Source organism: Patella vulgata, chromosome 8 (genome assembly GCF_932274485.2).
Source record: "Patella vulgata chromosome 8, xgPatVulg1.2, whole genome shotgun sequence".
In the NCBI taxonomy this organism is placed as follows: domain Eukaryota; kingdom Metazoa; phylum Mollusca; class Gastropoda; family Patellidae; genus Patella; species Patella vulgata.
The window spans coordinates 6,276,835-6,288,216 of record NC_065886.2 but is presented as its reverse complement, the minus strand read 5'-3'; the positions used below and the strand labels follow the sequence as shown (position 1 = coordinate 6,288,216).

General features: G+C 41.2%; 1 protein-coding gene across 1 annotated transcript; it reads right to left on the bottom strand.

Annotated features, from left to right (window-relative positions):
- Positions 1-417: 417 nt before the first annotated feature.
- Positions 418-7,788, bottom strand: LOC130014023 (dentin sialophosphoprotein-like). The gene is made up of 2 exons (XM_056102806.1): positions 6,789-7,788; positions 418-761 (listed from the first exon to the last, which is right to left on the bottom strand). Exons 1-2 carry the CDS (start codon positions 7,786-7,788, stop codon positions 418-420), a joined length of 1,344 nt encoding a protein of 447 aa, XP_055958781.1.
- Between the last annotated feature and the right edge of the window lie 3,594 nt (positions 7,789-11,382).

Here is an 11,382-nt window from a genome sequence, read left to right as displayed (position 1 = left end):
GGATCTACTATTAAAACAGGTCTAGCGGATATCGATGCGTGTGAAGCAGCGTGTAGTAATGATGTCCCACCATGTCAAAGTCTGTATTTTCAACATCCACTTTGTTATGTATATACCATGATTCCAACAACAACTACTCCACAAAATGGAGCAATCTATTCCCAGAGATCATGCCAGGCAGGACCTGTAGGTAACTATGGCAACACTTTTGTCTTGGAGTAGTCCTCTATGGTTATTCTTTATTATAGAGCTTTGACAATGGATAATATTAATTAAATGAAGTTTTAGTCTGGATGGGTTGTCAACATTTGAGCTAGATTATAAGGTCTTTGATGCTATCATGTACGAAATTTACTTTTGTCGTCTAGACAGCGCAATAAGGGAGGTAAATAACACTAAAACAATATTTAAGAATTGTCATTTCAGAAACTTTTTATACATTAATCTTACAGTTGTCAGTTCCTCTGTGCCAGAGTCGTCAGCGTCCCCAACAATTAGTCTGTCATCAACGGCTGTGGTAGCGTCATCAACATCCCCAGCAATAAGTTCATCCACAACAGTTGCGAGTGCGTCTGTGCCAGAGGCGTCAACATCTCCAACAGTAAGTTCGTCACCAACTGCTGTGAGTTCGTCTGTGTTAGAGTCGTCAACATCTCCAACAGTAAGTTCATCATCACCAGTGGAAGAAACGTCGTCACAATATATGGATCCACCAACGTCATCATCGGTACCAGCATCTAACACAGGTGAGTGTATAATTACTTATAATAATAATAATAATCATAACAATATTGTGCATTTATAGAGCCCTTATCTGGAACGAGAAATGTTTATTTGTCATTTTCCTTAATATGTACCAAGTATGTAGTTTGCGTTTGGTGGGATTCTGGTACTTTGGTACTGAATTGTGACTCTTTGTGGACTTTAAATCAATAAAAATTCAGTTTTTTCGGAATTATTTTATTGTTAGATTAATTTTGATTGAAGTTTGACGCGCTGCTGTATATAACATAGTTACAAATTAGTGAGAATCAATTTTGCAGAATTTATCCCCTATATACTGTTATATACTCTTTTAAATGCTTGTTTTGTAAGATCTGGTATAGTGGATTGGGGACAGATTGTCTGCTATTATTGTCATTAATAAAATATTGGTTATTAGACACCCTGTGGCATGCTGGGTTGGGGACAGAATATCTGCTATTATTGTCATTAATAATAAATTGATTTGTGCTTCTTTTCTGTTCTCAGGAGGAGGTGAAGTTTGTACGTTTACACGACAGCAAGACCGGGTACCGTCTCCATTAACCGGGTCTACTATTAAAGCAGGTCTAGAGGATATCGATTCGTGTGAAGCAGCATGTAGTAATGATGTCCCACCATGTCAAAGTCTGTATTTTCTACACCCTCTCTGTTATGTATATACCACGATTCCCACAACAACTACTCCACAAAATGGAGCAATCTATTCCCAGAGATCGTGCCAGGCAGAACCTGCAGGTAACTATGTGGACACTTCTATCTCTGAGTAGGCCTCTATGGTTATTCTTTATTATAGAACTCCGGAAATTGGTAATTAAATGGAGTTTTAGTCTGGAAGGGTTGTCAACATTTGAGTTGGATTATAAGGTCGCTGATGCTATCATGTACGGCAGTTACTTTTGTCGGCCAGACAACGCAATAAGGGAGGTAAATAACACTAAAACAACATTTGAGAATTGTCATTTCAGAAATATTTTATACATTACTCTTACAGTTGTCATTTCGTCTGTGCTAGAGTTGCCAACATCCCCAACAATAAGTTTGCCATCAACGGCTTTCAGTTCGTCTGTGCTAGCGTCATCAACATCCCCAACAGTAATTTCATCCTCAACAGTTGCGAGTTCGTCTGTACTAGAGTCGTCAACATCTCCAACAGTAAGTTCATCATCACCAGTGGACGAATCATCTTCACAATATGTTGACTCATCAACCTCATCATCGGTACCAACATCTAACACAGGTGAGTGTATAGTTAATAATAATAATAATAATAATAATAATAATATTAGTAATAATAATAATAATAATGTGCATTTATAGAGCCCTTATCTGGAGCGAGAAATGTTCATTTGTGATTTTCCCTAATTTACCAAGGACGTATTTTTCACTTGGTGAGATTCTGTTACTTTGGTACTTAATTATGACTCTTTGTGCACTTTATTTCAATAAAAAATTCCGTTTTTTGATTTGTATTAGTTTATTTATGTTCTAAGGAGGTGAAGTTTGCACGTTTACACGACAGCAAGACCGGGTACCGTCTCCATTAACCGGTTCTACTATTAAAGCAGGTCTAGAGGATATCGATGCGTGTGAAGTAGCATGTAGTAATGATGTCCCGCCATGTCAAAGTCTGTATTTTCAACATCCTCTTTGCTATGTATATACCACGATTCCCACAACAACCACTCCACAAATTGATGCAGTCTATTCACAGAGATCGTGTCAGGCAGGATCTACAGGTAAATATCGCGACACTTCTGTCTTGGAGTGGGCTTGGGGTTTTTTAAAGAGTGCTATGGTTATAGGTAAAGGACCATGGTAATTTACACTAGATCATTTCGAGACTAACATAGTAGTACAATTTTATTAAACCCACGAGTTTGGGGAGGCGACCCTACTCCTTGACGGGTACAAGCTCTGCATCTTCCAAACTGAACAATCACGAGAAATCTTCTCGGTCGATTTAATATAAATATGTATATTTTATTTGATTTTATACATTACTCTTCCAGTTGACGGGTCGTCTGTGTCATCAACATCCCCAATAGTAAGTTCACTAGCAACTGTTGTCAGTTCGTCTGTGCTAGAGTCGTCAACATCTCTAAGAGTAAGTTCATTATCAACGGCTGTCAGTTCGTCTGTGCTAGAGTCGTCAGCGTCTCCAACAGTAAATTTATCATCAATGGCTGTCAGTTCGTCTTTGCTAGAGTCGTCAACATCCCCAACAGCAAATACATCATCAACGATTGTCGATTCGTCTGTGCTAGATCCGTCAAGTTCGTCATCAACAGTTGCGAGCTCATCTGAGATAGATTCGTCAATATCCCCAATAATAGGTTCATCATCAACAGTTGTCGGTTCGTCTGTACTAGATTCGCCAACATTCCCAACAGTAAGTTCATCATCAACAGTTGCGAATTCGTCGGTGCTAGAGTGGGCATCACCAACGACTGTCAGTTCGTCTGTGCTAGCGTCATCAACATTCCCAACAATAAGTTCATCACCAACAGTTGCGAGTTCGTCGGTGCTAGAGTGGTCAACATCTCCAATAATAGGTTCATCATCAAGGATGGTCAGTTCGTCTGTGCTAGCGTCATCAACATTCCCAACAGTAAGTTCATCATCAACTAATGTCAGTTCGTCGGTGCTGGAGTCGTCAACATCTCTAAGAGTAAGTTCATTATCAACGGCTGTCAGTTCGTATGTGCAAGAGTCGTCAGCGTCTCCAACAGTAAGTTTATCGTCGACGGCTGTCAGTTCGTCTGTGATAGAGTCGTCAACATCCCCAACAGGAGATACGTCATCAACGATTGTCAATTCGTCTGTGCTAGATTCTTCAAGTTCATTATCAACACTTACGAGTTCGTCTGTGCTAGATTCGTCAACACCCCCAACAGTAAGTTCATCATCAACAGTTGTCAGTTCGTCGGTGCTAGAGTCGTCAACATCCCCAACAGTAAGATCATCATCGACGCCTGCCCGTCCGTCTGTGCCAGAGTCGTCAACATCTCCAACAGTAAGTTCATCATCGCTAGTTGTCAGTTCGTCTGTGCTAGAGTCATCAATATTTCCAACAGTAAGTTCATCATCGCCGGTGGAAGAATCATCGTCACATTATGTTGAGTCATCAACCTCATCATTCGTACCAGAGTCCAACACAGGTCAGTGAGTAGCTATTTTTCCTAAAATCCCCATCGAAACTTTGTAAACGTTCTGCAGGTCACAAAATGTTTTGCTGCTATTGTTTCGTTAGTCAGGACCGCGGAGATAATTTTTATGTACCGGAGCAAGACAAATTTTGGACCCCTTCCACTTCCACACCTGATCGGATCAGGGGGCTGTGCATCACGAATACCTGACATGCTTAGATATTTATAGGCACCTGAGGCTTCGTTGGCCCCGGCGCGATGTACCGGTTGCACCACACTCTCCCCCTGAAGGATAGCCCCGTTTCTGCCTACTAATTCACTGCTGGGAAAACTGGATCACATCTTTGGCCCCTTCGTTAGTGGATCTGCGCCAAACTCACTGAGTGACCGTTTCTCCAAACTGAATATGCAAACATGTCATATTAACGGTAGAGTTATTGTCTCTTACACGTAAAATGTATCAATAACCCTATTACCATTAAGGGACTTTCTCTTTATGTGGAGAGAAAAAAATCTCCATTTGTTATATGCCTTAATATGTACCAAGTACGTATTTTGCGCTTGGTGGAATTCTGTTACTTTGTTATTAAATTATGAATCTTTGTTGACCATAAATCAATGAGAATTCTGTTTTTCCGGAATTATTTTAGGTTAAATTAATTTTGATTAAAGGGTGGGACACTACTATCTATCCCATCAATACGTGTTCGAATTGTATATCTGCAGTATCATCCTCTTATAAATGCTTGTATTGTAAGATCTGGTTTGGTCGGTTGGGAACAGAATGTCTGCTATATAGCAGAGTTAAGAATCAGTCAAAATTCTGTTTTGCAGAATCCATCCCATCTATACGTATTCAAATTATGCATTTATAGAAATGTATTCAGCATCATCCATTGTAAGATCTGGTATAGTGGATTTGGGACAGAATGTCTGCTATTATTGTCATTAATAATACATTGATTTGTGCTTCTTTTCTGTTCTCAGGAGGAGGTGAAGTTTGCACGTTTACACGACAGCAAGACCGGGTACCGTCTCCATTAACCGGATCTACTATTAAAGCAGGTCTAGAGGATATCGATGCGTGTGAAGCAGCGTGTAATAATGATGTCCCACCATGTCAAAGTCTGTATTTTCTACACCCTCTTTGTTATGTATATACCACGATTCCCACAACAACTACTCCAGAAGATGGTGCCATCTATTCCCAGAGATCATGCCAGGCAGGATCTACAGGTAACTATGGCAACATTCCCGTTTTTCAGGGCAAAAGTGATAGAAATAATTAGGGGATCGGGTGGCCGAATGACCTATGTCGTGTGCTTTAGATCATAAGGCCCGTCTTTGAGTCAAGTGGCATGGTTTCGACCCCCAGCGTGTGCGTGATAAGGAGAAAGGTCGCCTGTCCAACCTCGTGGGTATTCTCCGGGTCATCTGTTTTCCCCCGACTACTAAAGACCCGTACGCACAAGCTAATCATTGAGGTAAAATTGGGCCGACATATTAATCCCAAAATGACCTAGTGTTTGGAATGGACGTTAAACCCCATATCCCCCTTCCTCTCTAGAAATAGTTAGCTATGAACTTTGTCATATCTAATTCTCTATACCAAAAGATCCTCTCTTTCATATGCATAGCTAGATTAAGCATACCACCCTACTCCTTTATACCAAATCAGAGAACTCGGAGAATACCCACGAGGTTGGATCGGTGACCTTTACTCCTTGCGTGGTTTCGAATCCCCGGTTGTACGTGACAAGGAGTAGGGTCGTCTGTCCAACCTCGTGGGTTTTCTCCGGGTCCTCCGGTTTCCTCCCACTGCTAGTGTGTGACAGTTCAGGTATTATAGCTGGTGAGTTTGTGGTGTGTGGTAGTTTACATGCATGCTTATACAATTACAAACTACTAAGTCCTTCACACTCCTTCGGGCTATGGATTCATAAATTCTATGATTTTCTTTTATAGTTTCAAATTCGTCTTCAACTACAGAACAATCATCACCACCAACTGCAGCATTCTCCTCATTAGTGTTAGATTCCGAATCCACTTCATCAACTTCGTCAGTGACAGCAACCTCGTCACCAGTTCCAGAATTGTCTGCATCAGTGCCATCGTCATCAACAGTTGAAGCATTATCCACATCAGTGGTATCTTCATACGCATCAATGTTAGACTTATCACCGGTTGAATCCCCATCCTCATCCGATTTAACATCATCCGCACTAAATGAAGTGTCATCCGAACCCTTTTTAGTTACATCATCAATGGGGATATCATCATCACTAGTGGCAGGTTCGACTGAAGGATACTTCTCACCCATGTTAAGGTCAACACTAGTTGTAGCACCAACCTCATCAATTGATGCTTTATTACCAGTATCTTTAATCTCTGTGGCAGAATCAGTGTCACCAACTGCAGAATTCTCCCCATTAATGTTAGATTCAACATCCACTTCAATAATCTCATCACCTGTTCCAGAATCATCCTTATCAGTTGCATCTTCATCATTAGTTGAAGCATTATCTACAGCAGTGGTATCATCATACGCATCAATCTTAGAATCATCACTTTTTGAATTCTCATCCGCCCCAAATTTAACACCATCCGCACTAGTTGAAGTGTCACCCGAATTCGTTTTAACTACATCATTAGTGGATATATTATCATCGCCAGTGGCAGGTTCAATTGAAGGATCCTTCTCACCCATGTTAACGTCAACACTAGTTGTGACACCAACCTCACCAGATGATGCCTTATCACCAGTACCTTTAGTCTCTGCGAACGAATCATTGTCACCAACTGCATCATTCTCCCCATTAATGTTAGATTCAACATTCACTTCAATAATCTCATCACCTGTTCCAGAATCATCCTCACCCGTTGCATCATCATCAACAGTTGAAGCATTATATACAGCAGTGGTATCATCATACGCATCAATGATAGAATCATCACTGGTTGAATTCTCATCCGCCTCAAATTTAACACCATCCGCACTAGTTGAAGTGTCATCCTCATCCTCATCCGTTGCAGCATCATCAACAGTTGAAGTATTATATACAGCAGTGGTATCATCATACGCATCAATGATAGAATCATCACTGGTTGAATTCTCATCCGCCTCAAATTTAACACCATCCGCACTAGTTGAAGTGTCATCCTCATCCTCATCCGTTGCAGCATCATCAACAGTTGAAGCATTATATACAGCAGTGGTATCATCATACGCATCAATGATAGAATCATCACTGGTTGAATTTTCATCCGCCTCAAATTTAACACCATCCGCACTAGTTGAAGTGTCACTCGAATCCGTTTTAATTACATCATCATCAGTGGATATATTATCATCGCTAGTGGCAGGTTCGATTGAAGGATCCTTCTCACCCATGTTAACGTCAACACTAGTCGTGACACCAACTTCACCAGATGATGCTTTATTACCAGTATCTTTAATCTCTGTGGAAGAATCATTGTCATCAACTGCAGCATTCTCCCCATTAATGTTAGATTCAAAATCCACTTCATTAACGTCATCACCTGTTCCAGAATCATCCTCATCAGTTGCATCTTCATCAGCAGTTGAAGCATTATCTACAGCAGTGGTATCATCATCACCAATATCTTTAATCTCATTGGTGTTAGATTCCACATCCACAATATCAGTGGCAGTAATCTCATCACCAGTTCCTGAATCATCCTCATCAGTAGCATCTTCATCAACAGTTGAAGTATTATCCACATCAATGGTATCTCCATACGCATCAGATTTGTCATTCTCTGCACTAGTTGAACTGTCATCCAAACCCGTTTTAGCTACATCATCAATGGGGATATCATCATTGTTAGTAGCAGGTTCGATTGAAGGATCACCCATGTTAACGTCAACACTAGTTATGACACAAGCCTCATCAGATGATACTTTATCGCCAGTATCTTTAGTCTCTGCTCCATCGCCATCTGTATCAGTAGTATTGTCCTCAACAGTTGAAGCATTCTCAACATCGGTGGTATATTCATCACCAGTTGAAGCATCATCTTCCCCAGCGTTAGATTCATCGCAGGCTGAAGCATCAGATTTAGTTTCAACAACATTTGAAACATCACCAATATGGACTATAGCTTCCTCGCAATTTGAAACATCATCCCCGTTAGTGGACACTTCTGTTGAAGGATCATCCTCCACAGCTTCAGTACAAGTTGTAGGACCAACCTTATCAGACGAAGCTTTATCACAAGTTGTCGCACCAACCCCATTAGATGAAATGTTATCACCAGTATCATCTTTATTAGGTGAGTCACCAACGTCATCAGTGTTAGCTTTATCACCAGATGAAACTTCGTCCCCATCGACGTTAGTTTCAGCACAAGTTGACGCGTCGTCATCAATGGTGATAGTTTCATCACCAGTTGAAACAACAGTTGAATCATCACAAATTGAAGCATTGCCCTCATCAGTGTTGGCGTCATCACTAGTTCAAGCTTCATCTGAACCAGTGTTAGTTTCATCATCGATTCAAGCTTTACCCTCATCAGTTCTAGCTTTATCACCAGTAGAATCATCGGTCACAGTAGTGCTAGATTCAGCACTAATTGAAGCACAACTGTCATCAGTGTTAGCTTCATCGCCGTTTGAAACACCACCTTCGCCGTTTGAAACGCCACCTTCGCCGTCTGAAACGCCACCCTTGTCATTGTTAGCTTCAACACCCGTTGAACCATCACCTTTATCACCACCAGTTTCATCACAAGATGAATCGTCGCATTCGTCAATGTTAGCGTCATCACCGATTCAAGAGCAAATTTTGTCAGTGTTAGCTTCGACGCCCGTTCAGTCATCACCATTTTCACTGCTCACTTCATTACAAGCTAGAGCATCGCCTTTGTCAGTGTTAGCTTCATCACTGATTCAAACATTATCGGTATCAATATTTGCTTCATCGCCGATTCAAGCATCAGGGTTAGCTTCATCAATGATTCAAGCATCAGGGTTAGCTTCATCAATGATTCAAGCATCATCCTTATCAGCGTTAGTTTCATCTCCACTTGAAGCATTGCCCACATCATTGCTAGTTTCATCACTAACTGAAGCACAACTGCCACCAGTGTTAACTTCATCGCCGTTTGATACACCACCCTTTCCAGTGCTAGATTCAACACCCGTTGCATCATCACCCTTCTTACTGTTATCTTTATCACAAGCTGCATCCTCGTCGTCGTCATTGTTAGCTTCATCACTGATTCAAGCCTTATATGCATCAGTGTTACCTTCATCTCCGATTCAAGAATCATTTGCATCAGTGTCAGCTTCATCATTGACCCAAGTATCACTCTCATTGGTGTTAGCTTCATCTCCACTTGAGGCACCACCCACATCAGTGCTAGGTTCACCACTAATTGAAACAGCAGTGGTAGCTTCATCGCTGATTGAAGCACCACATTCATCACTGATTGGAATAACAGCCACATCGGTTTTGACATTATCGTTGTTAGCTTCATCACCTAATCTAATATCATCACAAATTCAAGCATCATCCACGTCCGTGCTAGCTTTATCACTAATTCACACATCTTCACCAACTGCAGCATTCTACTCATTGTTGTTAGATTCCTCACTCACTTCATCAGTGGCATTAATCTCATCACCAGTTCCCGAATCGTCCTCATCAGTGGCATTAATCTCATCACCAGTTCCCGAATCATCCTCATCAGTGGCATCATCAACTTCGTCAGTGACAGCAACCTCGTCACCAGTTCCAGAATTGTCTTCAACAGTGCCATCTTCATCAACAGTTGAAGCATTATCCACATCAGTGGTATCTTCATACGCATCAATGTTAGACTTATCGCCGATTGAATCCCCATCCGCATCCGATTTAACATCATCCGCACTAGATGAAGTGTCATCCGAACCCATTTTAGTTACATCATCAATGCGGATATCATCATCGCTAGTGGCAGGTTCGATTGAAGGATCATTCTCACCTATGTTAACGTCAACACTAGTTATGACACCAACCTCATCAGATGATGCTTTATCACCAGTATCTTTAATCTCTGATCCATCACCATCTGAAGTGTTATATTCACCAATGGCCTTAGCATCTGTATCAGTAGTATTGTCATCTACAGTTGAAGCATTCTCAACGTCAGTGGTATATTCATCACCAGTTAAAGCATCATCTCCGCCAGCGTTAGATTCATCACAGGTTGAAGCATCATATTTAGTTTCAACAACATTTGAAACATCACCCGTATGGGTTATATCTTCCTCGCAAATGGAAACATCATCCCCGTCAGTGGAAGCGTCCTTTGAAGGAGTATCCTCCACAGCTTCAGTAGAAATTGTAGGACCAACCTTATCAGGTGAAACTTTATCACAAGCTGTCGCACCAACCTCATTAGATGAAATGTTATCACCAGTATCATTTTTATTAGGTGAGTCACCAACATCACCAGTGTTAGCTTTATCACCGGATAAATCATCATCCCCACCGATGTTAGTTTCAGCACAAGGTGAAGTATCGTCCCCAATGGTGATAGATTCATCACCAGTTGAAACAACAGTTGTATCATCACAAATTGAAGCATTGTCTGTATTGCCTTCATCACTGGTTCAAGCTTCATCTGAACCAGTGTTAGCTTCGTCATCGATTCAAGCTTTATCAGTATTATCTTTATTTGGTGAGTCACAAACGTCAACAGTGTTAGCTTTATCACCGTATGAATCATCACCCACGTCAATGGTAGTTTCAGCACAAGTTGACCTGTCGTCCTCAATTGTGATAATTTCATCACCAGTTGAAACAGCAGTTGAATCATCACAAATTGAAGCTTTGTCTTCATCAGTGTTGGTTTCATCATTGGTTCAAGCTTCATCTGAACCAGTGTTAGCTTTATCATCGATTCAAGCTTTACCCTCATCAGTTCTAGCTTCATCTCCAGTAGAATCATCGGTCACATTAGTGCTAGATTTATCACTAATTGAAGCACAACCGTCATCAGTGTTAGCCTCATCGCCGTTTGAAATACCACCCTCGCCGTTTGAAACACCACCCTTGTCAGTGTTAGTTTCAACACCCGTTGAATCATCACTCTTATCACCATTAGCGTCATCACAAGGTGAATCGTCGCTTTCGTCAGTGTTAGCTTCAACACCGATACATGTATTATCTGCACCAATGTTAGCTTCATCACCAAATCAAGCATTATCTGCATCAGTGTTAGCTTCATCATTGATTCCAGCATCGTTTGCATCAGGGTTAGATTCATCATTGATTCCAGTATCACTCGTATCGGTGTTAGCTCCATCCCCACTTGAAGCATCGCCCACACCATTACTAGTTTCTTCACTAATTGAAGCACAACTGCCATCAGTACTAGCTTCATCGCCGTTTGAAACAGCACCCTTGTCAGTGTTACCGTCAAGGTCCGTTCAATCATCAGCCTTGTCACCGTTCACTTCATCACA